The sequence below is a fragment of the Sminthopsis crassicaudata genome, chromosome 2, assembly GCF_048593235.1.
Source record: "Sminthopsis crassicaudata isolate SCR6 chromosome 2, ASM4859323v1, whole genome shotgun sequence".
NCBI classification, from domain to species: Eukaryota; Metazoa; Chordata; class Mammalia; order Dasyuromorphia; family Dasyuridae; genus Sminthopsis; species Sminthopsis crassicaudata.
Window position 1 is genome coordinate 60,561,531 of NC_133618.1, and position 26,682 is coordinate 60,588,212.

General features: G+C 43.4%; 2 protein-coding genes and 1 long non-coding RNA gene across 4 annotated transcripts in view; 2 read left to right on the forward strand and 1 right to left on the reverse strand.

Moving 5' to 3' along the window:
• Positions 1-554: 554 nt before the first annotated feature.
• On the reverse strand, positions 555-6,835 carry LOC141553213 (uncharacterized). The gene is made up of 3 exons (XR_012485320.1): positions 6,643-6,835; positions 6,207-6,269; positions 555-713 (listed from the first exon to the last, which is right to left on the reverse strand). It is a non-coding gene; the product is annotated as an uncharacterized LOC141553213 (long non-coding RNA).
• A 271-nt stretch (positions 6,836-7,106) lies between these two features.
• On the forward strand, positions 7,107-16,421 carry RRAD (RRAD, Ras related glycolysis inhibitor and calcium channel regulator). The gene is made up of 5 exons (XM_074286527.1): positions 7,107-7,206; positions 7,740-8,121; positions 11,160-11,233; positions 13,108-13,312; positions 15,479-16,421. Exons 2-5 carry the CDS (start codon positions 7,761-7,763, stop codon positions 15,754-15,756), a joined length of 918 nt encoding a protein of 305 aa, XP_074142628.1. The 5' UTR covers positions 7,107-7,206; positions 7,740-7,760; the 3' UTR covers positions 15,757-16,421.
• Positions 16,422-25,767: 9,346 nt separating this feature from the next.
• Positions 25,768-26,682, forward strand: part of CDH16 (cadherin 16) — a 40,275-nt gene continuing 39,360 nt past the window's right edge. The window contains exon 1 of one of the 2 annotated variants that reach the window (XM_074286528.1): positions 25,768-25,964. The gene's annotated coding sequence lies outside the window, so the exon portion shown is untranslated. The remainder of the gene's footprint in view (positions 25,965-26,682) is intronic. The other variant, XM_074286529.1, reaches the window with a different exon arrangement.

The following is a 26,682-nucleotide window of genomic DNA, read 5'->3' on the forward strand; positions in this document are numbered from 1 at the left end:
GAGGGAACACAGGTTCATAGGAGAATTCTAGAGACCTGGCTCCTAGGTCTATCTCCGACAGGGTCTTGCTTCATGACATTGCTCCAGTGGCCTTCCCTACCCTGGGTCTCATTAGTGAAAGTTCTTGCCAACTCTGACATTCGGTGAGAGTTCCTGTGAGTGGGCATGCAGGTTCTGGCAGCCTGGAAAACAAAGGAAGCCCCTGAGGTGTGTATGTGTGGGGGTGAGGGGAGGCAACTGACTCAGAGAAGGTGGAGAGCTGATTCTCCAGTTGCCAGGGAAACAGATGAAGGACAGCCCATATCGTGTCTACCACTGTTGTCACGACAACCCAGTGGGGACCTAACCCAAGTGAGGCTTAGTGGAGTCTAAATTGAATGGAAGGAACAGAAGTGGATGATGTCACCATTAATTACTTAAAGACAATCTCCAGCTAACACTTCCCTCAAATCCCGTAGCCCCAACCTGGTTCCCTTATCCCCACCTCCCCCACTTCCAATTAATAAGAGTCAGCCCTCACATGTACTTTACAATTTCCATTGTCTTGTCCGTGTATTATCTCATCGGATGCTCACAGCTCTATGACGAGGCAGGAAGAGTAGTTATTATTCTTTCTATCCTTAAGATAAAGAAGTTAAGGCTGAAGAAGAGCTCTCTGAATTGGAAATGTAGACTATTTCATTCAATTCAAGGACCCGGCACCAGCACTGAAACTGAGAGACAGAAAGACAAAATCAAAACAAAATAAAAGAATCTCAACCCTTAGGAAATCTATGTTCTAAGTAGGAGAATTCAGACAAGTAATTATCCCCGAACGATGGGTGGGTGGGATTGTGAAGGACTTTCAATGAAAACAGAAAAGTTGTATTTTATCCTAGAGGCAACAGGGATGTATCCACTTATGCTTTCTGAGTGACGTGGTCAATCTGTGCTGTAAAAGTATCAGTGAGGATGATGTGATGAATGGATCGGAGAAATGAGAGAGACTGGTGCAAGGAGTCCTGTTGGGAACCACTGACCTCTTGAATCCTGAGAGATCACCTAGCCCCACCTCTTCCCTTACAGGCCAAGATCAGGAAGCTAAAAAATAGTGAATCAACTCAAACCCAGGTCTCCTGACCCTCAGACCAGGACTGCTTACCCCACACTCACTAAAGTATCAATAGATACACAATCGTGCAACCATTCGGAAGTTTGGCTCCGTGGCACAGTGCATAGGGCACTGGGTCTGGAGTCAGGAAGGTCTGAGTTCAAATTTGAGCTGTGTGATCCTGAGCAAGTCACTTAATTCTGTTGACCTCAGTTTTCTCATCTATAAAATAAGCTGGAGAAGAAAATGGCAAACCATTCCAGTATCTTGACCAAGAAAACCCCAAATGGGATTACAAAAAGTCATCCATGACAGACCAATAACAAAAATGAAAGATGTAAATGATGTCCAAGGCCTCTCTATTTTTAAAATTCCTTATTCTAAGTTTCTCTCTAGCTCTGACATTCCTCACTTCTCATATTCCATATTTTAAAATTTCTTTTATCTCCATGTTCTATAGTCCCTCCCAGCTTTTAATATACGGGTTTTAAGCTCCCTTCTCACTCTGATATTGTGTGTTATAAAATTCCTTGCCATTTTAATTTAATTCCATTTGGTTTAATTCAACATAAATAGCATCTATTATGTGCAAGGCATTGTATTTTAGAACATTTTGTGTTCTCAAGTCCTACCACTGCCAACTTTCTTATGTTAGGGCCCTAAGGCAGCCTGGGACTTCTATTTCCTTCAGCCCTATCCCCCCTCCCACTATCCCTGAGTTTACAATTCAATTTAGTTTGAAAAGGTTTAACCTATTTCTATTAAACTGCCTACTGAGTGCTAAGCCTTGTCGCAATAGCTAAAATATCTCACTTACTTTGGATAAGTCACTATTTGCTTTTATGTTGAACACTTTGGAATGTACCCTAAATTCTTTTCTTTTTTTGTTTGTTGTTTTGTTTTTAGTGGATAGAACATGAAATCCAGAGGAACTGGATTTAAATCCCACCTTTGCCATTTATTGTATTTGAATATTTCACTTTACTTTTTTTCTGATTACTTCTTCAATCATGACCAGACTAGACAACATCTAAACTCCCTTCCCATTCCAAATGCATGATCTTATTTTGATCCAAAGCATGACATCCTTCCAATCACCTAAGTTCACATCCTGGATTTTCTCTCCCTCACCCCATCTATCCAATCAGTTGCCTAATCTTGTGTCTTGCCTCTACAACATCTCTATTTGTTTTTTTCTCTATCTTACAAAGCCATTACCTTAGTAATATTATCAACTCTCACCAAACTGTCACAAAGCCTTCCTCATTGGTTTACCTCTTTTCATTATATATTTCCGTCCTCGACACAGCTGCCAAATAAACTCCAGTAGATCCTTATTGCCTTTAAAACCAAATATAAACGTCTGTTTTTTGACATTTAAAGTCCTTTACATTCTGACCCCAACCTATCCTTACCAACCTCTTTACATTACTCCCCTTCCTTCATTCTATGATCCAGTCAGATTGATCTTCTTGTTATTCTTTACATATAAACCTCTCTCTCCTGTCTCCATGCCTTTATATTAGTTCTCTTTTGATGCCCTTCTTCCTCACTCTGACTCTTAGAATCCCTAGCTTCCTTCAAGCCTCAGCAAAAGCACCACCTTCTAAATGAAATCTTTCCAGATCCAACTGCTGGTCTTCTCTCCCCCAAATTTACTATGTCTTCCATACGTGTGTATATCCATCCATATGGATAGATGGATGGAAAGATAGACAGATAGATAGATGAAGATATAGATAGATAGATAGATAGATAGATAGATAGATAGATAGATAGATATTCACTTATGTACATGTTTCATCCCCCTCCCAAAAGTGTAGTCCCAATGCTTAGCACATTAAAAAAAAAAAAAAAAAAGGACAAAAATGAACCTGTGATTTCATAGGTATAGGAAGCTCCCAGGAAGAAATTCTCTCTCCTAAGGTAAACCCCAATGTTAGAAAGTTGCCTAAAGCATTGAGACTTTGAGTTTGTCTGTACATGTCAGTGGTGGGACTTGAATATAGTTCTTCCTGACTCCCAGGCAGGATCTTTATCCACTATCCTACATTATGTGTATATAAGTAATCATTGATTGATTGATCAATGTATTCTATGATTCTATTTCAGTTAAATGGAATGGGAAGTGATTTTAAAATCATTATCTGTGAATATTTTTTAAACTTTTTCCTTCTTCCAAACAATTCTAGGAAACACAAAATAGAAGTCTGGGATCCCAAATACAGATCTTTACTCCTAAGGGAAAGAAAGAGGAGAGAGACCAGGCTTAGGCCCTGGGGCCAGCAGACAATGCAACATGAGCCCCAGTTGGACGGTCAGGGGGTCAGGGCCCACCTGGTCCACTGTCTAGGCCAGATTTACCAAAATGTCCTCATGAGCTCAGCATCCAGGAAGCTTGGGGAAGGCCAGCTGGAACCCCAGGACAGAGGTGGGGGAGGGAGGAGGACCAGAGAGTATTTTTAGTCCAGTTGCTTGTATGGGCAGAGTAGGGAAAAGAGAAAAGAGAGGGTGGGGGCTGTTGACCAGAAATACAAAGGCCCATGTTCAAATCCCAGCTTTGGAATGTTTCTATGACTTGGAGCAAATCATTTCACCTTTCTTTCTTCTCTGTAAAATTAGGAATTTGGCATAGATATTAGCTAAGCTTCTAGCTCTAAATTCTATGATCCTATGATACCACAAGTTACTTTCCTTTCTCTGACACTCAGTTTTCTCATCTGTAAGATGGAAATTATAAGATCATAGATTTAATAACTGCTGCACTCTCCATCTCAATATGTTTTATAAACCTCAGAGCACTGTAAAATATAAATTTTTATTATATTGGGGGTCCTAGGGGACAACTGGTGAGGGAGTCCCCAAATCCAGGTGCTATAAATTCAGCAGGTTGTGACCATCCCTCTCCTTTCCCTTTTCCACAAGGCACTGGAGCCAAATCTGCTCTGTCTTAGCTTTCCTCTTCCCCACTTCAGTCCCCAACCTTTCTTCTCTATCCCATAAAAACTACTCCATTTTACTTTCATCGTGTCTCTGCAGAGCAGTCACTTGAAAAAAGATAGATAACCAATCCCCATATGGTGTTCATCACAGGTAATGTACAGGATTGTAATAAAAGCATTGACATAGAGTAAGAGGACATGGCTGCAAATCCTACATCTGCCCTTTACTTCCAGTAAAGGAAGTCATCTGGTAAGTCATCTCTGGGTATCTCAGCTACAAAAGGAACTCTACGTTCCTTCATAGGAGAACTCCAAAGTCCCTTCAATTCTGAACAATACAATCCTATCATGTGTTACTTCTTCCAATGAGGGAGAGTTCAATCATAGGGAGTTTTGGACTAACAGTATTGAGGAATGGGAGATATTATGGGGTAAGGGGACCTTCTTATTCTTTAATTTATTGTTGTTAGGTCATTTTCAGTTGTGTCCCACCTTTCTGGGCTTTTTTTTTTTTTAAGCAAAAATACTGCAGTCGTTTTCCATTTCCTTCTCCAGTTCATTTTACAGATGAGAAAATTGAGGCAAACAGGAGTAATTGTGTTGCCCAGTGTCACACAGCTAGGAAATATCTGAGGCTAAATTTGAACTCTGGTTTTCCTGACTCCAGGCCCAGAACCAATTCATTTGATCTTAAATCACTCTTAAGTTGGCATCCCTGTCCAACCGCCTCTCACCCAAAAAGGGAAACCATTGTTTCTCATCATCTTCGCAAAGGGCCCCTATGCCTACTTGGCTCCCATATTTAAGATGAAGCAAAGGCCCCATTCCTCAGAGGCCCCATTCCTTACCTTCAACCCCAGGAAATCTGTGACTCATCAGTAGGTAACAAGTGTCAGTTTTTCCATAACATATGTGGCCTCTATCTCCTTTTCTCTACCCACTGTGTCATCATCATGGTTCAGGACCTCACCATCTCCATCTGGAGGAGTCTCCTAAGTGAGCTCCCTCCTCAATTCTATCCCTTCCTCAGCTCCCCCACAATCCAGATGTGCCAAAATAATCTTTCTAATACAAAGCACAGATATGAAAATCTATCCAGAAACCTTCAATGGCTCCCCATTGCTCTCAGAAAACAATGAAAATTCCCCCAAATAGCATTTTAGGCCCTCCGCGATCTAAGTTACAACCTAGCCAAGCACTATTACTAGCTTGCTGTTCAACAGATCCTCCCTCCTTTCCTACCGACAAGCAGGTCAGCCCCTCTCTCCATGTCCATCTCAGATAATCTTTATCCTTGTTCATGCCTCAGCTCAGGTCCACTTCTTCCCTGAAGCCCTCCCTAACCTTCTACTTATTAAGACCTATGGTATATCTGCCTATGTTGTATCTTCCCCCTCCCACATGTAATTTCTTAGGGATTGGGGATTCAGAGACTGTTATGTCCAGGGGGTCCAGTCCAGTTCAGAGGAGATATTATAAATATTTCCTGGCTTGAATGGGAGGTGGCCTCTGGACCAGGAAAAAGAATGAAAGAGGGAGGGAGGGAGGGAGGGAAGAAGGTAATGAAGGAGGGAAAAAGAGAAAGAGAAAGAAAGAAAGAAAGAAAGAAAGAAAGAAAGAAAGAGAGAGAGAGAGAGAGAGGAAGGAAGGAAGGAAGGAAGGAAGGAAGGAAGGAAGGAAGGAAGGAAGGAAGGAAGGAAGGAAGAAAGAAAGAAAGAAAGAAAGAAAGAAAGAAAGAAAGAAAGAAAGAAAGAAAGAAAGAAAGAAAGAAAGAAAGAAAGAAAGAAAGAAAGAAAGAAAGAAAGAAAGGAAGGAAGGAAGGAAGGAAGGAAGGAAGGAAGGAAGGAAGGAAGGAAGGAAGGAAGGAAGGAAGGAAGGAAGGAAGGAAGAAAAAGATGGAAGGAGGGAGTGAAGAAGGAAGTGAAGAAGAAGGGAAGAAAAAAGAAAGGAAGAAAGAAATTGAAGCAAGATCTGAAATCTCTTCCACATTAGATAGTTCAACCTGCCCCCCCCCACTTTTTTTTTTTTTTTTTCAGAAAAGGACACTAAAGCCCAGCCTCTCGAAAAAAAAAAAAAAAAAAAAAAAAAGAAGTGTCTTTGCTAAGGACAAATAGTAATGTGAGGGAGGATTCGAACCCAGTACCCCTGATTTCTTTACAGAGTCATGTTCTTACCTCATGGGCTCTGTGGAAACCTACTGTAGTGGCTGGTTCTCCGGGATTGAGGAGTACTTGGGCCTGGAAGAACAGTACCAGGAGCGCTGCTTTACCTATCCGCCACAGCTCCGTGGGGGCCGGGGGCCAGGGACTGAACGAAGGGGCCAGAACTCCATTTCCTCCAAGGAAACTAGCTGCCCACGCTCCCCTCTGGCTAACCTGCACCAGTCCCAGCCTCTACTTCTCCGGCTCTCCAAAACGGTCCTGCCCCCCTGGCCCTTAGACTCTGACTCTAGAAGGAAACGAGTTTCCTTCTACAGAAAGGGAAAATGAGGCAGGCGCCGAAGGACTGGAAGAATTTCTTCCACTCTGAGGAGCCCAGCTCCCCCTAGATGTGTCTACGTGTCCCGGTCCCGATTTATTCAGGGTTGTAGAAGCTAACTGTCCCACTCACTTCGGCACAGCTTCCCAGGGTTAGGGAGGGGTCTTAGAAAACATCCAGTGCATGCTACCGCTCCGCTCCTCCCCATTTAACAGATGAAGAAACTGAGGCTCAGGGAGGGGCGGTGACACGGCTAGATAGTGGCTTTTCTGGGCTTTAACTAGAAATCGGGGCCCCTTCTCTATACAGCCCTGCACTTCCCAGACTGGGGCGGAGGGGATTGGGTGGGTGGGGGGGAACTTTCTCTCCAGGATTTCCCCTCAGGTCAGGGCTTTTTGGATACGTCAGTCCTCCCAGCCCCCACCAGCTGCCACCCCCTCTCTCTGAGGATTGAGTATGAGCTGGCAGAGCCTGGGGAAGGGGAGGCCGAGATGGGGGAGGGGGGGAAAGGGGGATGGAGGAGGAGGAAGGACAGGGGGCGGGTCTGGGCTCGCTCTGCGGGAGCCGGGACATAAATAGGCGGCGCTGGGGCTCTCCGGGAGATCAGCCCGAGCAGAGGCGGAGGCATCTGGGCGGGGAGAGCCAGCCGGGTCGGAAATCCGAATTTGAGTTGGTGTGTGTCAGTCCCTCCGAAAGGTGAGTGTCGCGGAGATCCGGGCCTCGCTAGAAAGACAGGGAAGGTCCCACCGGTGCCCCGGTGGCAGGACAGAGACGGGCTCAGTTTGGTGGCCCGGGATCCTCGTGTAGGTGGCCTGGGGCTCTACAAGAGACGGGGACGGTCCAGAGAACTAAGGGGTGTGAACTGAAGTCAGACTGGTCTTAGAGTGTGTGTGTGTGTGTGTGTGTGTGTGTAAGTGTAGTGTCTGTATGAGTGTGTATAGTGTGTCTATGTAAGTGGGTGTGCGTTTGCGTGTGTTCTCGGGGTTGTACGGAGCTCGAAATGGCCCTGGTCTTTGACAGTGGCTAAACTGAGGGATCGGCCCAGAAGGGCGTGGGTGCCTGTGTGTATTGGCGGAGGGGCGGGCCGGGGGACGGGGCAGGGCTGACCTGGGAATGGCCGTCTTGGCGGCATCGGGGAACTACACCGCGGCCGCCCCGAGGTCGGGCTCACGGCTCAACTGTCCTCTCCTCTCCTGTCCCCTCCTTCTGCCGGGTCCCCTGCTGCCCAGTGTGCTACGAGAGTGGGCACGATGACTCTGAACCGTGGAGCTCAGCGGCGTTGCGGGGACCGTCGGCGGGGCAGCACGCCGTTCCTCAGCCAGCAGCATCTGCATCGCCGCAGCATGCCGGTGGACGAGCGAGACCTTCAGGCGACGCTGCCCTCCGGGCCCTTGGGCCAGCTGTCCAGCCTGGTGCGGCGCCCCAGCGGCAGCCCCCGGGAACCCAGCGACTGCTGGGCCTCCGGCTCCTCGGACTCCATCACCTCGTCCGGCAGCGAGTCCGACGGCCACCTGTACAAGGTGATACTTCTAGGAGAGCGCGGCGTGGGCAAAACCAGCCTGGCACGCATCTTTGGAGGCGTTGAGGAGGGACCCGAAGCCGAGGCGGCAGGTGAGTAAGGGGCGCAGCCAGGAGGGGCTGGGCAGGACTGAGGGCGGGAGGAATGGGGGAAAGAAGAGAGCAGAGGCTGGGGGGGGAGGGGAGGGGGACTGACCAGAGGAGAGTTAGAGCACAATATGGAAAAATATTGGGATAGAAGCCTTAGAGCAGAATATGGAAAAATGTTGGGAGAGAAAGCAGAATAGAACAATAGTGGGATAGAAGACAGAGCACAATGTGGAAAAATATTGGGTTGGAAGACAGCAGAATATGGAAAAATATTGGCATAGAAGTCTTGGAAAGAAAAGAAAAAAAAAAGAATAATAATTGCAAGCTCAAGGGGGGCAGGAACTGGCCTTCATTTTTGTCTGTATTCCCAGAATTTAGGGCAATATCTTCCATTTGGCAGGTGCTCAAGTGCTTGTATGGAATTGAATTAAGATAGGAAGGATCATGGAGAAATAAAAGGAGACCCTTGGGGGTCTTCAGATGGCCTTGCTGGGGATCCTGTAGAGGAGATTTCTGATCAAATGGAGAGAGCTTGATAGTTGCTTGAGTCACTTCCCTCTCTGAGATGATGAGAAAAGAATGATGTAAGGTAGAGTGAGGAAAGCTCTGTTGAAAGGGAGGCTGACCTTGCCAACAGAAAACTCTGGTTTGAATCCCACCTCTGCAATGAATTTACTGAAGGACCTTCAATAAAGAACTTCCTTTTCTGATCCTGAGTTTCTACTCTCTAATCGAAGGGGGAGGAACTAGGTCTAGTCTCTAGAAATGGTTTCATATCGCTGCTGAGTGAGATATTCTGGAATTCTTAGGAGGGGGAAGAAATGGAAAAGAATAAACTTCCAGGCTTGGGGAAGGACTTGGGTTTGTCAATCTGCCTGTCCATCCATTTGTTAGGGTTGCTGAGGTTCTTAGCGGGGATGGGGAGAGAGAGGAAGCATCCTTCATCTTCTTAGAGCGATATGGGAGTGACAAAAGCCACCCTTCTCACACCAGACACAGATTTTGGAGCTGGAGACAAAAATGATGTCTGTGGTCTTATTGAGGGTCCCCTGAACCAGAGTTCCTGGAGAATTCTTTTGAGAAGGAAGGAAGAATAATATAGAGACCTCAGAGATCATCTAGTGCAAATCTTCTCATTTTACAGATCAGGAAACAGAGGCTCAGGGAGGAAAAGATGATTTGTCTAAGTTGATAATGACAGTAAGGGAAAAGACAAAATTTCAAAATCCATTATTCTTAATACAGACTTGTTGACTGACTTCTAGATCTTTCCGCACTGTACCTTTTCAAAGAGGTTCATGGGTGGGAGGAAACTGCCTTTCAGTGGCTTCCTAGGCTTAGGCAAGTTTAGTGGGTTCCCACCACGGTCCTCTTCTCTGAAGGCAACTATAGCAGGTAACAGTCTGAGTTCTGAGTATTGGCTGAGGGCAGATAGGATTTGATAGAGAGGATATGGGTATTGCAAGTCCAACCAGCTCAGCGTGATACAGATCAGTAGCTGTAACTTTCCAAATATTGTGGGAGATGGATAGAAGCTTTCAGGAGGCAAAGAGACAATGTCCCCTAAATTTGGACCAACCTATGCTCTCCAGTGGGCAGTTCTGTAGCACGGTGGATAGAGTCTTGGTATCAGAGTCAGGATAACTCATCTTCCTGAGTTCAAATCTGGTCTCAGAAACTTATTAGATGTATGACAAGTCACTTCACCTTGTTTGCCTCAGTTTCCTCATCTAAAAAGGATCTGGAGAAGGAAATGGCAAACCACTGCAAAATCTTTGCCAAGAAAACCCCACATGGGGTCACAAAAAGAGTCATACATAGTTGAACAACAACTCTCTACTAATTGGGCTAGAAGAATGTTTCCTTTATGCCCCTCAGACTGAACCAGTTTTCCAGGCCAGGCTAACCCAGCTTATCATAGTAGTTAGAACTCTCCTAATGTCAAGAAGACCTTGATTCAAATCATACCTTAGACTCTGAGCAAGACACTTAGTTTTGGGGGGCCTCAGTTTCCTCATCTGTAAATTGAAGAGGTTATACCCAGATTTTTGAAGTCCCTTATAGCTTTTCAATCTAAGATCCTAAGTGGGAGGAATAATTCTAAGAACTCAGGACCTTCTTCTTGGTCCATAAAGCAGAGAAGGCAGTTTTCTAGACTGACTGGCTGCATAGGGATGTGAGGGTAGGAACTGTAATATTAGCTAAAGAAGTAGAGATTCTGTTGTTTTATGGAGAAGTGGGAGCTGATACCTTGTATCACTCACCATGCATCACACTGGAACAATGAAACACTGCTGGGCTTCATAGGACAGAGTGTGTTTACGTTACATGCATGTGACATCATGTATCATCAGTAACAGTAGCAGGGATCGTGGGAATAATAAGGAAAAGGAATGGGGGAGGGGAGGTTAGGGGTCCAAGGGTAATAGAAAACAGATGGATAGATGAGAGGTTAGGGGTCCAGCTATAATAAGAAACAGAGGGATGGGGAGTTGGATGGGGAGATGAGGAATTCAGCTATTACAGAAAACAGGAATAGATAAGGAGTTTAGAGATCTAGCAATAATGGAAAACAGGAATGGATAAAGAGGTTAAGGGCACTGCTGTAATTGGAAACAAGGGGACAGATAAGGAGGTTAGAGAACTTATCCAATCCAACCAGCATTTTTAAGTACCTCCTATTTGTTAGGCATGGGGGGGGGGTACAAAGACAAAAAGGATAGTGTCTGTCCTTGAAGTGGGCCGATTTATAATGAGAAATAAAAATGGGAGTCTAGAAGGCTGGCTATGATTGTGTGTGTTTGTATGTGTGTGTATGTATGCGGGTTGCAGGTCTTGCTATAATTGAACACATAAGGAAGGAGAGAGAAAAAGGAGAAGGGAGTTTAAGGAAACATTTAGCACAGGAATTGATGGGAGATGGGGACAGAAGGGGATCAGGGATCTTGTGCTATACCCTGAATGTTTAGCACACATTGTTTCTCCCTTTCTCTGTGAGGGTCCAACAATGACATTGTTGTCTGGACATGTCTTTTCTCTAGGGAATACTTATGACCGGTCTATTGTAGTGGATGGAGAAGAGGCTTCCCTCATGGTGTTTGACATCTGGGAACAGGTGAGATTCCAAACCAAGAATGGGAAACTCAGGGGTATGTAGTAAGAAGGAAATTTATTGGGACAGATGGATCTTCTTGATGGAATGAAGCTAATGACTGTCCAGGATGTAATGGGATGTCCCCAAGTGTGGTCATAATGTCCTGAAATCATCTGGACTTAGGACCAAATGATTTTAGAACTGGAAGGATCTTTGAGTTCATCTCCAGTCCACTCCCTCATTTTTAGATGAAAGAAGTATCACATAGGTAGTGGTAGTGCTGAGATTTGAACCCAGGACCTCTATTTTCAAGTCAAATACTTTTTTTTGCATCAAACCATACCAATTTATAGAGTCGTTTTAATGTTCTATTTACCCTTCCTTCTCTTCTCATGGTACCCTCTTCCCCCAATCTAAGAGATGGGGAAGGCTTGTTTCCAAAACTGAAACATTTCCAGGTTAGAGTCAGACAGTAAGAGCAGTTTGCTGATGTGACCCAATTCCTCTTGGGATCCCCATATTCTCCTCTTTCACTTTTCCCCCCAAAAAATTCTGAAACAGGGCTTTCTCTGGCGCATGAAGGGGCTATTGCCTTTCTCACTTTAGGTCTTAACTCCTCCCTCCCTCCTTTTCTCCTCCTACTTTCTGAAATTTACTATAGATTTAAAAGGTGATAAGAGAGGACCCCCCAAAAAAGTGCTTTCTGCCACTGAAGGATTCACTTACTATCTTTGAAACTCTCTTTCCTCACTTATACATTAAGGGGATTATACTTCTATCTGGTATAACTTAACATGGATTTATAATTTAGTGCTTTGAAACTACATAGCATTTTTATATAATGACTTCAAAGTATAAGCACTTTGAATTTAGAATCAGGAGTCCTGGGTTCAAATCTCAGCTCTTCTACTTACTTGATTCTCTCATCCTTCTTCCCTTCTCTGATCCCCAGTAGCTATTTTAATAGCTAATTCTATTTGCATTATCTATCTCAAAGTAGGGAGTACATTTTATAAAGCTAGAAATAAGATGGTAAGAGATCCTAATTAGGTCCTTGGGACAGGCAATACAAGTAGAATTATTCCCATTTTATAGATGAGGAAACAACTTCAAAGAGATTGGATGCATCTCTAGATCACAAAGCAAGATGCTAGAGCAAGAATTAAACGAAAGCTCCTAAATTCTTCTTCTGATTAGATCAAAGCTTCTTAAACTGTGTGTCACAACCCCACATGGAGTTGCATAACTACATATGGGGTTTGAGAAAAATTTGCCAACAGTAAAAGACGTCAAATATTCTGCCAAGATTTAAATTATTTATGTAAAATTAAACAAGCACATGCATCTTATTAGTATGCAAATTGGCTTTCATATTTAATAAATAGTAATATTATATGTATATCAAAGAATCATTTTAAAATAAATTTTGTTATGATTGGTTATTAGTTAATGTTTAATTTGCATACCTTTTTTTATATACCCATATATCCAGGGTCATGTAAAAATTTCTCGGGTGCAAAGGGTCACAAGTGGAAAAAGTTTAAGAAGTCCTGGACTACATGGCCTCTCTACTTGAGGACAAGAACTGAGACTTATCTAAATTGCTTGAACAAAGCAGATACTTTAAAAATATTTGTTATATTATTCCTTATAACTTGTGACATTTTGTGTTCTAACATTCTATGATCTAAAGTCTCTTCCAGTTCTAACATTCTATGATTGGATGAGATAAGCCTGATATTTGAAAAGAAAAACAGAACTGGCTGCTCATCCTCCTCCCCTGGCAGTCTGCAAGAAATTCCATGGTCTACCAGAAATTAAGGAAGGAGCAGCCAGGTCAAGGGCAGGCAGGGAGTTGATTCTGTGACCTAAAGGGTGAATTTCTCCCCTATTAGGATGAAAGTCAGTGGCTGTCCAATCATTGCATGAAGATGGGGGATGCCTATGTAATTGTGTACTCGGTCACCGACAAAGTCAGTTTTGAGAAAGCCTCGGAGCTGCGTATTCAGTTGCGGCGTGCCCGCCAATCAGAGGATATCCCCATCATCCTCGTGGGCAACAAGAGTGACCTGGTCCGCTCCAGAGAAGTCTCTGTGGATGGTGAGCCTATGACCCTGGAAGGAGATACCCCAAGTCTGGGATTCAAACCCCAGCAACTGCATAGTTAAAAGAAAATTATACACACACCCCCTTGCCCCATTCCTCCCCCCGGGACCCGCCAAGTTTCTAAATATAAGACAGAAAAATGCTGGCTGAAGTCAGGCTGCCTCTCTAGGCACGTCTGTTTAGAACAGTGCTCTGGGGGAAAATGAGGTGGAAATGGAGGAAACCAGAGCAAGGCTTAGGGGGCAGAGTGGGGTTCAATGGAGGAGTGAAGGGGTCCAAGGGAAGGAAGCGGGGCGAAGCAGACGGTGGTTTCTGTAATAAGTCTGATGAGAAAGCTTCCTCTGAGAGGTTATAGGGTTTTAGAGGTAGAAGAGACCACAGAAATCACGTGGTTCAACTCCCTCCTTTTATAGATGAAAAAACTAAGGCTCTGGGGAGTTAAGTGATTTGCCCGAAGATATACAGGTACTAAGCATCAAAGGTGAAATTTGAATTTAGGTCCTCTGATGTTAGAGGCCAGTATTCATTCTCTGAGCTGAGGGTACAAAGACATGTGCCAACAGATTCAGCTGCTCTTAAGGGGTTTATATACAGTCTATTGGAGAGAAAGGCACATATAGAAACATCTATAAAAAAAGGAGAGTGAGACAAAAAAAAAAAAAAAAAAAAAAAATCCCACCCACCCCTGCCCCTTCACACCAGTTCTGGAAGGTCTTTAGTGCCCATATGGTTACTTGCACTTTATTATCTCTATTTTTAAGGCTACCAGAAAAGGGAAGTAAAATGACTTCCAAAGTCATGCATTTAGGAAACGTCGGCATTGCTGAGCCTTGATGTGACTTCTGTCTTCTGAGTGTCGATTCTAGTGCCCTTTCTATTATACCATGAGATAATGAGAGAGATAGAGAAACAGAGAGAGATAGAAACAGATGGACAGAGAAAGAGAGAGACAGAGACAAAGAGAGACAGTCCCAGAAAGAGACAGAGACAGGGACAGAGACAGAGAGATTGAAATTGAGGTTTCAGGACCTCATCACCTTCCCTGCTCATTATTACAAGAAGTTACTCAGAGTGCTGATATAAAGGGAAAGGAAGCCATCAGCACCCGAACAATTTTCCTTTCCAGAGAGAATCCGCAGTGCAGACTAACAGACATATGTAAATGACCTGCAAACTTTAGAGCACTATTAAGTGCTAGCTAACTATAATTAGTTCTCATTAGTAATTAATTAATTATGTCTTAATTACTAGTAATCAATAATTTATTGTTGTTATTATTATAAATATGAAAAGGACAAGTGTAGGACTCTTTGGGAGACCTAAAATTCCCCAGAATTTGAGTTCAAACCATGGATGGCTTGGAGGAAGAAGGAATTTAGGGTCCAAACAAAACAGTGGGATCCACCAGAGAGGGAAAATTGTACCATTTGCTTATGAGCTCCTGTGAGCACTTAGTGACTTGTGCATTTTCTGTAGGATGACATAACCTTCCTACAAGCCTACCATCCAACCCCTAAATCCAAAGCAATTGAGCAGCAAGAGTTCACTTTTTCCTGGATGTAGATTGGTCAGGGAAGACTTCATAGAGAAGGTGTCTAAGTTGAACCTGGAAGGAAGGAAGGCTCACTGGCAGATAGAAATGGAAGGAAGGGGAATCTATTCCAAGTGAACAAAAGTATGGAGACTGGAGAAGGCAGAATAACAGGGAGTGTGGAGTAGTTCAGTCTGGCTAGGACACAGAATACTCAGAGAAGAGGAATTTGTTCAGTGTAGACTAGGGGAGTCGCCAAAGACATTTAAGTATTTTTTTGGAACTCAGAGCAGAATCTTTCTATCTCATCCCCGGCCACGCTCTGAGATGAGGCAGAGACTTAGCACAGTGATTGGTACATAGTAGGTGCTTAATAAATGCTTATTGACTGAAGATTCTATACCTTGGAGATCTATAAGTATCCTTACATTTATAGATAAGGAGACGGGGTAAAGGGGAATGCACGTGCCCAATGTCACACAGGGTAGCTGGTGCTAAGGGTGATAGAGTAGACTTCTCTGGTAAGATGTCTCTAGTAGAGTCCCTTGGCCCCCTCACCACCCCTTCCCCTAGCCTTTCCTCTAACCCCTCCTCCCTCACCGCTTCTCCATCTCCTCTTGGATCCTCAGAGGGCCGTGCTTGTGCCGTGGTGTTTGACTGCAAGTTCATTGAGACGTCCGCTGCCCTTCACCACAATGTGCAAGACCTGTTTGAGGGCATCGTCCGGCAGATCCGGCTCCGGAAGGACAGCAAAGAAGACAATGCTCGGCGGATGGCCAACACCAAGAGGCGAGAGAGCATTGGCAAGAAGGCAAAGCGCTTCCTGGGCCGAATTGTGGCCAAGAACAACAAAAAGATGGCTTTCAAGGCCAAATCCAAATCCTGCCACGACCTCTCTGTGCTTTAGGTGGAACTACTGTGGGGTGGGGGAAGGGGTGCCCCCAAGGGGTATATAGAGGTATTCTTGATAAGCACAGGATCCCTGTCCATGGTATAGTGGAACGAGTGCTAGATTTGAAATCCTTGACCTGGGTTCAGGTCTAGGACTCTGCCAAGTAAATGCCCTAATCTGGAACTCAGTTTGGGAATTGGACAACTCGAAAATCCCTGACAGCTCGAAATCCATGATGCCTTAAGATTCAGCGATGACTCTGGGAAGGAAGGCTGGAGAGGCTGCCATGGAGGACTGGAGGTCAAAAGCAGCTGGAACTCCAGCCCTTGCCCCTAGAGGCCTCCTCTCAGTCAAGGGGCCTGCCCCTCTGGCCTAGCCGGGGCACTACATGCTACAGATGGACATGGAGAGGGTGGTTCATTGGACATGACGGCACTACCCCAAATAGCCCCTTGAGAGAGGCCCTAGGACCTGGGTACGCAGGCCCGTACTTGTTTCAGACCCCTGTGGGGACAATCCGAACCGCATCCCAGTGGGAGAAAATAAATGGGGAGGGAGGAGGGCAGACTTAGTTGACTATTTTATGCAGTAAGTTAATATTGCACTTCCATTTAGGTTGTTTGATGAATTTGTTATTTGTTTACATGCAGACTTTTATAATAAAGGATTATTTCCTGTTAGAGTTCGTTTCATGATAGATTATTTTCTGTAGAACCTTGCCCCTCTGTCCTATGTTTGGCCTGGTGGACCAGGCTAGCTTCAGGAAAAGCAAAGGATGAATGTCTGGAGACACAGGTTCCTAGTAGCTGGTGCCAGCTTTGCCATAATTCTCTGTGTGACTTTGGAGTAATCACTTCTACCCTCTGAGCCTCAGTTTCCCCAGTCCTGTGAAATGAGATGGATGAACTAGATTCTTTTTTTTTTTATTTATTTTAATATATACATTTTTAATTTTCAAAATGCAAACAAAAATAGTTTTCAACATTTACTCTTGCAAAACCCTGTGTTTCAAGTTTTTCTCCCTCGCTGCCCTGCCTCCTCTTAGGCAGCAAGTAATCCAATATATGTTAAACATGTGCAATTCTTGTAAACATATTTAATGGACCAGATTTTTAAGGTCCTGTCTAGCTCTTACCATTTTATGCTCAAAGGTATCTTCCCACTCTGCCATTCACTCATCATTGTTGTGTTCTTCTGCCTTTCCTCATTTGTAAAATGGGATAAAATAATCTTTGCCTCTCCCACAGGGGTGAGAGCAAGGTATTAATATTCTGCATTCTACAGGCCCTTCTCTGATTGTATTCTACAGTTCTTTCTAGCTTAACTGGTTCATGTTCCAATGTTTCCTTTAATTCTGACATTCTACAGTCTGAGAACTATAATCTCCAGCATTTTGATGGGGTTGATTTTTAGCTTGATTCTAACAGGTACCAGGATCAGGTCAGAGAGTCTTTCTTCCTTACAACTTGGCCTGAATGGGTCCTGCCCCATGAGAAAGCATTCCACCAAAGGGATGTTTGCATTCCACAAGAATAGGCATCTGGAGAAATGTCAGTCTAACCCAGTACTGGAGAGATTGTCAGGAGACGTTGGGATCCCTTCCTGAGCTTACCCAAAGGCAGAGCTATCAGGGGGGCCACTAGGTTTTTGCCATAGAAAAGCAATTTTTCCTGGTTCTTCTTTGCCTGGCCCTAACTTTTGGGAATGGGCCAACTTCATTCTCTTTGGACATAATAGAAATCCCCGATGTCCTGTGGTGGATTCCTTCCTCAGGCTGTACCCCCAGCCTTCCCTTTTCCCCTGGGCCACATCCTTAGCCAGCTTTCCAAGCTCCAACACCAATCTCCCCCATTCCTTATTTACCCCAAGCACAGAACTTGTTAGATCCATCTCAGGACTCAAAGCCCATGCAGTATGTTGGGGGGACCCTCCCTCTGGTTATTGATCACAGCTCTATCTCGACAGGGCCACAGGCTTTGACTCCCCTCAATGGACCTTGCCATCCATTTGAACACTCAATCCCTTCTTCCACCAAAGATTTCCTCTCTGATCCTTGGATCCTCAGAGCTGGGAACACACTGGAGAGGAGGGGAGGAAACACTTTTTCTCAGTTTCTGAGGCCCTCTGGAAGCTTTACTCTAGCTTGAGGGGAGTAGGAGGTAGAAGGTGGATGGCACCTTGAGGAGGGAAATGGGGGTGGAGGAGAGAATCTTGCCAATGGCACAATGAAAGTTCCAATAAATCCATTGTGTTTCATCCCTATCCCGTCCCCTATTCTCTCCCCCTCACTGTGTCTTCAGGACCATCCTCTTCCTCCTCTCCTCCTTCCCAATGGGCTCACCACCTCCCCCATAGAAATTCAGAGTGAGGCCCTTATAGGGTCCAGAGTGTGCTGGGAAGTGTGAGAAGAGGCTGGGACAACTTGTGCTAACCACTTTCTAATTAAATCCTGGTAAGGACAACTTGGTCTGACTCCAATTCTGTAGGGACCACCCAGGAGACAGCCTTGTGAGTGCAGTGGAAAGAATGCTAACTTTTGAGTCATAGGGTCTGGGTTCAAATCTCAGTTCTTCTGCTTACTGTTTGTGGGCTTCACTTTCCTTCTCCGCTTGATTTAATAATCTGTCAGGGTCCTTCATTTCTAAATACTTTAATCCTGTGAAAAACTGTTTGTGGCCATAAAAATAAGGTCAGAGAAGAGAACAGGAAGCTGAGACTGTTTCTTTGGAGTAAAAGATTGGGAAGGGAATGAGCCCCCTGAGGAGTTTTTCTTTTGGGGGGGCAAGGAGGCAGCTCAGTCAGTCTCAGTGAGGGACCCCTTTAAGTCCATTACCCTTAAATATAGAGGAGGATCAGAAAAGGCTTTCTTACAGAAGATGATACTTGAGTTGCATCTTAATCTATAAAGCTAAGGTAAAAAGAAAGTACATTCATAGTTCTGTGATGTAGGTTCTGAATGTGGTAGTCATAAAATTATGACTTATTATCAGTAAATATTTGATTTGCATACCTATTTTATTTAATTAATTAATTATTTTGGCAAGGCAATTGGGGTTAAGTAACTTGCCAGCTAGTTAGGTATCTAAGGCTGGATTTGAATTCAGGTCCTCCTGACTCCAGGACTGGTGTTCTATCTACTGTGCCATCTAACTGCCCTCCTATTTTACGTACATATATATCCAGGGTCACATAAAAATTTCTCAGGTGATTTTTGTTCATCATTTTGTGCTATCTTGCACCTAAATACTTATCCTAAGTTATTTTCTTCTTTTTTTTTAGGTTCTCTTTACTTTTTTTATTAAAGCTTTTTATTTTCAAAATGTATGCATGGATAATTTTCAACATTCACCCTTCCAAAACCTTGTGTTCCAAATTTTTTCCCTCCCTTCTCCCACCCCCTCTACTAGATGACAAGTAATTCAATATATGTTAAGCATGTGTAATTCTTCTATATATATATTCCCACAATTATCATGCTGCACAAGAAATAGCAAGTCAAAAAAAGAAAAGATGAGAAAGAAAACCAATGCAAGCAAACAATAACAAAAAAAGTGAAAATACTATGTTATGGTCCACACAGTTTCCACAGTACCCTCTCTGGGTGCAAATGATTTCTTCATCATAATGAGCCATAAATTATGGAGAAGAAAAGATAATTGACAAAACAGCAAGCAAATACAATCTTATTTTATATCTGTTATTGGCTCTCTCTCTCTCTTTAGATAGATAGATAGATAGATAGATAGATAGATAGATAGATAGATAGATATACACACATATATATGTATGTATATATATATAGTATTTTTATTATCTATTAGCTATCATGTTATGAAGGAGCCCACCCTCAAATCATTGGGGAAAAAATTTCTCAGATGAAAAAGGGTTTCAAGTAGAAAAAAATTAAGAAGCCCTGCTATAGGAGTTATCCCCATTTTGCAGATGAAGGGACTGAGTCTCAGACAGAAAGAGAGACTTGCTCACTCTACCACAATTATTAAATAGGAGAGCAAAGATTCACACTCAGGACTTCTTGTCATCAAGGCCATTATTGTTTTCATATTGCCTATTTTTAATCCCTCCCTCTCTTCTTTCCTACTTCTATGAAAGTGAGAGTGATGATTTTGTCCAGTCCTGTTTCACTTAAGTGCAGTTCACTTGCAAGTGAAGACATCACCCTCCTGATGTCATTGGTACTGTTTGAGAACAAAGGATGAACAACAACCTTACCTCTATCCAACCATTCCCTCCTGGTTCCTGTCCTATCCCGTGAGAAGACAAAAAGAAAAGATAAGGGTCTCTACCTCTAGGATGCTTACAATCTAGTTGGGGAGTGGGATGGGGGTGGAGAGGAAGTACACAGATAGAATGAGAAGAGAATAATAATCATTCAGACATGCTTCAGACTCTGAATGTAACAGTAATGATGTTTCTAAAGGGTTTTTATCTTTTCTAAACACTTGTAAATCTGTTGTGTCTTTGCTTCTCACAATCACTGTATGAGGTATTTAGGAAGTGGATTCATCTCTCCCATTTAATGTGTGAGAATATTGACCAACAGGTGAGGGAAAGTTTCTAGGCCAAGTGAATCTACAAGTGAGAAAGTTTCCATCCTCAAGGAACTAACATTCTGCTAGAGGACACAACAAATAATGAGGAGTCACCAGGGAAGGGAACTTTGGTCTAGGTAGTTCCAGGGATTGTGAAGGGAGCCATTGGGCTAAATTATTGTGTTCTTTCTGGTAACCATAGTAATATTGATTTGATTATTAAACCCATTGTTTCCTGACAAGAAATGAGAAGGCTCTGTGGGGTGGGGTAGGTTGGAGCTTCCATGTGAGCCAACAGAGAAAACTGCAAGATTCCTGAACTGTTGGACTTTGGTATCTGGATGATTGGTTGGCTCAGAACCATGACTCCATGTTGCCTCCATGGACTGAGTATAGAGAGGAAAGCATTAGATCTTGAGTCAGGTGTCATTATGCTAAGTATCTAGCTTAACTTTCCGGTAGTTCTTGAAATATCCATATTTTATCAACATCCTGGCATTGTGAATAGAATGCTGGACTTGAAGCCAAGGTCTGAGTTCAAATCCTATCTTTTATTCTTCTAGTTGTGTGACCATGGGCTAGTCACTTGACCTCATTCAGCCTCAGTTTCCTCACCTGTAAAATGGGAGTAATACAATGCTATCTGCTGTACCTTGGGAAGTTGTTTATGAGGATCAAATGAAGTATGCATGAAAAGTGCTTCAAAATTTTTGAAAGACACCTGGGTGTCAATGGATAGAGCACCAGACCTGCTGCCAAGAAGACCTGAGTTCAGATATTGCTTTCAGACACTTCCTAGCTATGTGACCTAGCTAGCATGCCTTGGTTTCCTCTTCTCTAAAATGGAGGTAATAAAAGCAAAAAAAGAAAAGAAAGAAAGGAAGGAAGGAAGGAAGGAAGGAAGGAAGGAAGGAAGGAAGGAAGGAAGAAAGAAAGAAAGAAAGAAAGAAAGAAAGAAAGAAAGAAAGAAGAAAGAAAGAAAGAAAGAAAGAAAGAAAGAAAGAAAGAAAGAAAGAAAGAAAGAAAGAAAGAAAGAAAGAAAGAAAGAAAGAAAGAAAGAAAGAAAGAAAGAAAGAAAGAAAGAAAGAAAGAAAGAAAGAAGGAAAGAAGGAAAGAAAGAAAGAAAGAAAGAAAGAAAGAAAGAAAGAAAGAAAGAAAGAAAGAAAGAAAGAAAGAAAGAAAGAAAGAAAGAGAAAGAAGAGAAAGAAAGAAAGAGGAAGAAAGAAAGAAAGAAAGAAAGAAAGAAAGAAGAAAGAAAGAAAGAAAGAAAGAAAGAAAGAAAGAAAGAAAGAAAGAAAGAAAGAAGAAAGAAAGAAGGAAGGAAGGAAGGAAGGAAGGAAGAAGAAGAAAGAAAGAAAGAAAGAAAGAAAGAAAGAAAGAAAGAAAGAAAGAAAGAAAGAAAGAAAGAAAGGAAGGAAGGAAGGAAGGAAGGAAGGAAGGAAGGAAGGAAGGAAGGAAGGAAGGAGGGAAGGAAAAAAGAGAAAAAAAATATGAACTATCTCACTGGAAAAACAACTGACCTGAAAAATAGATTCAGGAGAGGTAATTTAAAAATTATTGGTCTACCAAAAAAAGAGCTTGGACATCATCTTTTAAGAAATCATCAAGAGAAACTGTCCTGATATTCTAGAACCAGAAGGTGAAATAGAAATTAAAATGGGGTAATAATAGCATTTACTCCCAGAGTTGTCATGAATATCAAAAGAGATAATAATATTTTCAAAGCACTTGAAAACTTGAAAGTACATATAAATGCCAGCTATTTTTATATGTTAGTTATTATCACTAATTTTCTTTCTCTGTAAAATGGGGACAATGCTCTTTGCTCTTCCAGTTTCATAGATTTGTAAGGAAAGTGCTTTGTAAATTTTAATGTGTGTTATTTCCTATCTGGAAAACAAGGGTAGCTTCTGTCTCTAATCTGTTCCAGCTTGGGTAGTTGATGTCTTATGAAATGAGCTTCCGAACTTTTTCAAAGGATAATCTCTTTTCCTGGAGAACATTTTCTCTTGCTTTTCCCTGTTTCAAGGTCAAAAATCTTGGTCCAGCCTGACTCTGCTCATCTCAATGCCACAAATCCCCCAACTCAGTTGTTATATAGGTGCTGCAAACCCCAGCCCTCTAAAGTGGAGATCTCTGGGTCTGTTCCCTCTCAGCATGGGGACCCAGCCATTGCCTACTCCATCCTTCCCAGGAGACTTTGGGCCAAGGGCGGACAGGGGAGACCAGGAGTTTCCTGAACCATGTTCCAGTGAAGCTTTCTCAGTGTGGTCAGGTTCAAGGTCACAGACAAGGTTCCAGTCCCTCATGGTGTTCCTACTTTGCTCACAGTACAAGGTTTAGGTAGGACCTTGCTGTAAGGGATTTGCCATATACATTGGATTTGGACACTCTCTGCCATGTCAGAGGATCCCAGGATCATCTGTTGAGAGATGGAAGGAGTCTTAGATGTCAGCTACCTGATTTTACAGCTAGCACCCCCACACATACTTTGATTTACCCAAAGTCACATGGGTAGTAAGGGGAGGAGTTAAAACACAGCCTCAGGTTCTCTGAATTGAAATCAGGGTTCTTTTCTACCGTATCACCCTTAGATTCAGTCCCAGATTAGAATGGCCAAAGGAGAAGGGGTGGCTCTTAGAATGGAATGTTAGAGTTGGAGGGGATCTGAAAGCATGGGACGTCAGAGCTAGAAGGAAATTAGCATTTATGGGATGACAACTATATTCCAGGCACTGACTTACAAATTTTATCGCATTTGACCCTCACAACAACCCTTGGAAGTGAATGCCATTATCATCCCTCATGTTTAGAGATGAGGAAATTGAGGTCAGAGTCACACAGCTAGCTAAACAATGGAGACTGAATTTTAACTTAGGTATTCCTGATACCAGCCCCAGCACAAGCTACTGCACCAAAGACTGTTATTGTTGTTTTGTCCTTTGCCCCCCAGCTACCTCTAGAAATCCTAAGACATAGCGTGTTAGAACACAGAATGTCAGAACTAGTAAAATTCTTAAGAGATCGTTTAGTTTTATTTCCCATTTTATAGACAAGGAAATTGAGATCCAAGAAAAAGGAAACGAGATGTATGTCCAAGGTCAAATATTGAATTAGTGACATCAGTGCCTTAAGTACCCTGCCAGTCCCCAGGGTTTCAGGGTGTTCGGTTTTCATTAAAATGTTCCTGTAACAGTCTTTCCCATGCACAAAGATATTTCTAACCTCCTCAGAGCCCTCTCTTATCCAACAATCCCAGCCAGATTCTTCCTGACTCCCAATCCTTCCCTCTCTTCCCAGGGAATACTGTTGAATAGTCATGGATAACCGCATTAAAAACTAGGGGAGGAGAAAAAAGGACTGTTGCCTGCTGGGATTGCCCTACTGGACTGTTACTCAGTAGAGAAATGTGGATGAAATATTTTCCTTCTAGAGATGGAGGGGGAAGGGTGGGGGGAAGGGTCAGGAAGGGTAGAAGAAGGGGGTTATATCTCCATGTCTCTGTCACCTTCAGCAGCTCTCAAATGGAGTTCTATTCTGTTTCCCTCCTCCCTCTCAGCTACCTAGCTCCATCCAGCCATGGTCAGACATTATCTCCTGGTTATCTCTTTGTTCCAGCTGAATTCATAATTGTGTAAAAGGGGAGGGAGGTGGGGGGTGGGATGCCGTGTAAACTCAGAGAACCAAGAAATGGGGTGGATGACAGAGCCAAGACTGAGCAGTGGAAAGTCCTTAGGGAATTCTACCCTGTGAACCCTTTCCCAGGACAGGAGACAGCCAAAACCAGAGCCCCCGAGCCCCTGGACTCAGGGACCAGTGCCAAAAGAGCTTGTGGTCAAGCTAAACCTACCCAATCTCAGTGCCTGGGGAGCTGTGAATAACAACTCATATTTCTTCTAGTTTTTTAAAGCATTTTCCTCACCACAATTCTGTAAGGTAGCTAGCACAGGTATTATCATCCCCAGTTTTTAGGTGAGGAAAATCAAGTTATGGCAAAATGAAATGATTTCCCCAGAAATCCACAACATAGGGATTTACTCAGAAATCCCCCAAAGCTGGGATTTGAACCTGTTTTCCCTGATTCCGTGGGAAAGCAGCCAGGTAGTGCAGTGGGTAAGTCATGGAAAATCCAAGTTCAAATCCCAATTCAAATATTTCCTTGCTATGTAACCTTGAGCAAGCCATTTATTTATTTATTATGTTATTTGCCTTGGTTTCTCCAATTATAAAATGAGGATAACAATAGTCCCTACCTTCCAGGATTGTTAGGAAGAACCAATGAGATATTTATAAAGCGTTTAACTCAGCATATAGTAGGAGCTTAATAAATGCTGCTTCTCCTTCTACCTTTTTTCAATCCAGCTCCACGATTACTGAAGTCATTTTTTACTGCTAGCAGTGGTAGTCCAAACCCTCTACTTGTCCCAGAAGAAAGACCTGTCCAGGACACTCTAGAACAACAGGAAGAGATCATGGGTAAAGAATCCCCAAATTATCCGAATCCTTATCGGAGAAGATAGGTCAATTTCAGGCTATGCAAGGTTATAGGATATGAGGAAATTGGGGACCTGCAAAAAATTGTGTGAATTTTACCCATTTCTCCTACTCTCCCCCAAAAGGGAAACCCATATTACAGATGGGAACATTTGGGATAACGCAATGTATAGAAAACATTTTGCAAACCTTAGCAATGGTTATGAAAATTGAGTTTAGATCCTCTAAATCAGAACCAGTGTGCTTTTGACCGCACCACATGTCCTGGATACACCTGATATCATCCAGTGGAGCAGGGGAGGAGGAATAGGATTCACAGGTTATTAGATCTGGGAGGTTCTCCATTCTTAGAACAAAGAACATTAGAACACAGAATATCTAGGATGGAGAAAAGCTCAGAGCTCATCCACCAGAGGTTACTTAACTGTGCTTGTGTCCTGGATTTTTGGTGGCAGTCTGGGAAAAGCCTAGGGGACCCCTTCTTATAACTGCATTATTAAATCATTAAATTAATCCCAGAGAATTGCAAAGGAAACCATTTATATTGAAAAAAAGTCATCAAAACATCACAGACCCCAGGTTAAGAATTCCTGGGTCCAATGTCAATGGTCCAGTTTTATAGATGTGGAAACTGAGTCACAGAGAAGAAAAGGGACTTGCTGGAAATTGCAGTGTAAATAAGTGAACTTGAACTTGACCTTCTGACTTTGCTTGTATCATTTCTAATGTGCCTCAATACCCCCAGTTAGGCCAATCTGACGGAAGGTCCCTAATACGCCCCAGTAAGCTTGCCTCCAGGCTACGCTTGGGGCTGACCCCTTCCTTGTCCCTTGATATTCTGTGCCCCTATCCCTTACCTGCCAGTGCCACCCATCTGGAAAAAACCCAACCCAAAAACCCAGCTCCCAGTCACACGGTTGGTAATCTGTCAGTGGCTCTCCTGAGTTAGTCATTGGGACTTTTCTTAATTAGAAAGTCAATCAGTAACTAATGAACAGTTAGGGGCAAGCTCTGGTGAGTCAGGCCTCTGTCCTTCAGGCCCAGCAGGAGGTGAACAGTTTTCCTGGACTGAGGCACTCGGACACTACCCCGAGTGAGCCTCCTGTCCGTGTAGCTCTCCCAGAGCCTCCCTGGAGAAGGACCAGCCTGGGAATCTCTCTCAAGGGAAGGCAATAGTAGGTAAGAGTGTCTGTGGCAAAAATGGGGATGAAATCTAACACTGAACTCGGCGGAGCAGAAATTGGGGGGCAAATGAGTGCCAGGGAGGGGACATAAGGCAAGGAAGGGAAGAGGTTAGGAAGAGAGGAAGAGAATGAAGAAACAAAGTGCAGGAGAGGGGGCTTGGAGAGAGCACTGGGGAGGCGCTGAGGCTTGGCGAGAGATATAGAAGTCAAGGGGGAACATTGAAGGACAGAATAAAAAGGGAGAAGAGGTTAGGGAGAGGGCTGTCACTAGGGAGGGGCAGAGGTAATGGAGATCAGGGAAGAGGGCTAAGACTGGGGGCTTTGCAGCTGGTTCCCAGGATTAGACATAATCACCATTCCCAAGAGCTCCAATCTCAAACTTTGGTCCACAAATTCTTGTTAAATTAAATTGAACGAAAACTGAGGCTTTGGATTTAGATTGTATCCTTTGTGGTTCTGGGCTGGTTCCTGGAGGGTACTGAAAGGGGAATAGACCCCACTGAACTTACCAGCCCTTCTAGCATCCTGATGGTGACAGGAGAGGAAGAATAGATTATAGGGAGGGTCTGTCATTTTCTGACCATTCTTTGAAGAAGACAAAGTAGCTTAGGGAAGGCTGGGAGTCAGTGAGAGTACACCGGCAATGAAAGGTTGTTCTAACACAAGGTTCTGGAATCCACTTTTTGATTGCAATTCTAGAGGTTTGTTCAAAG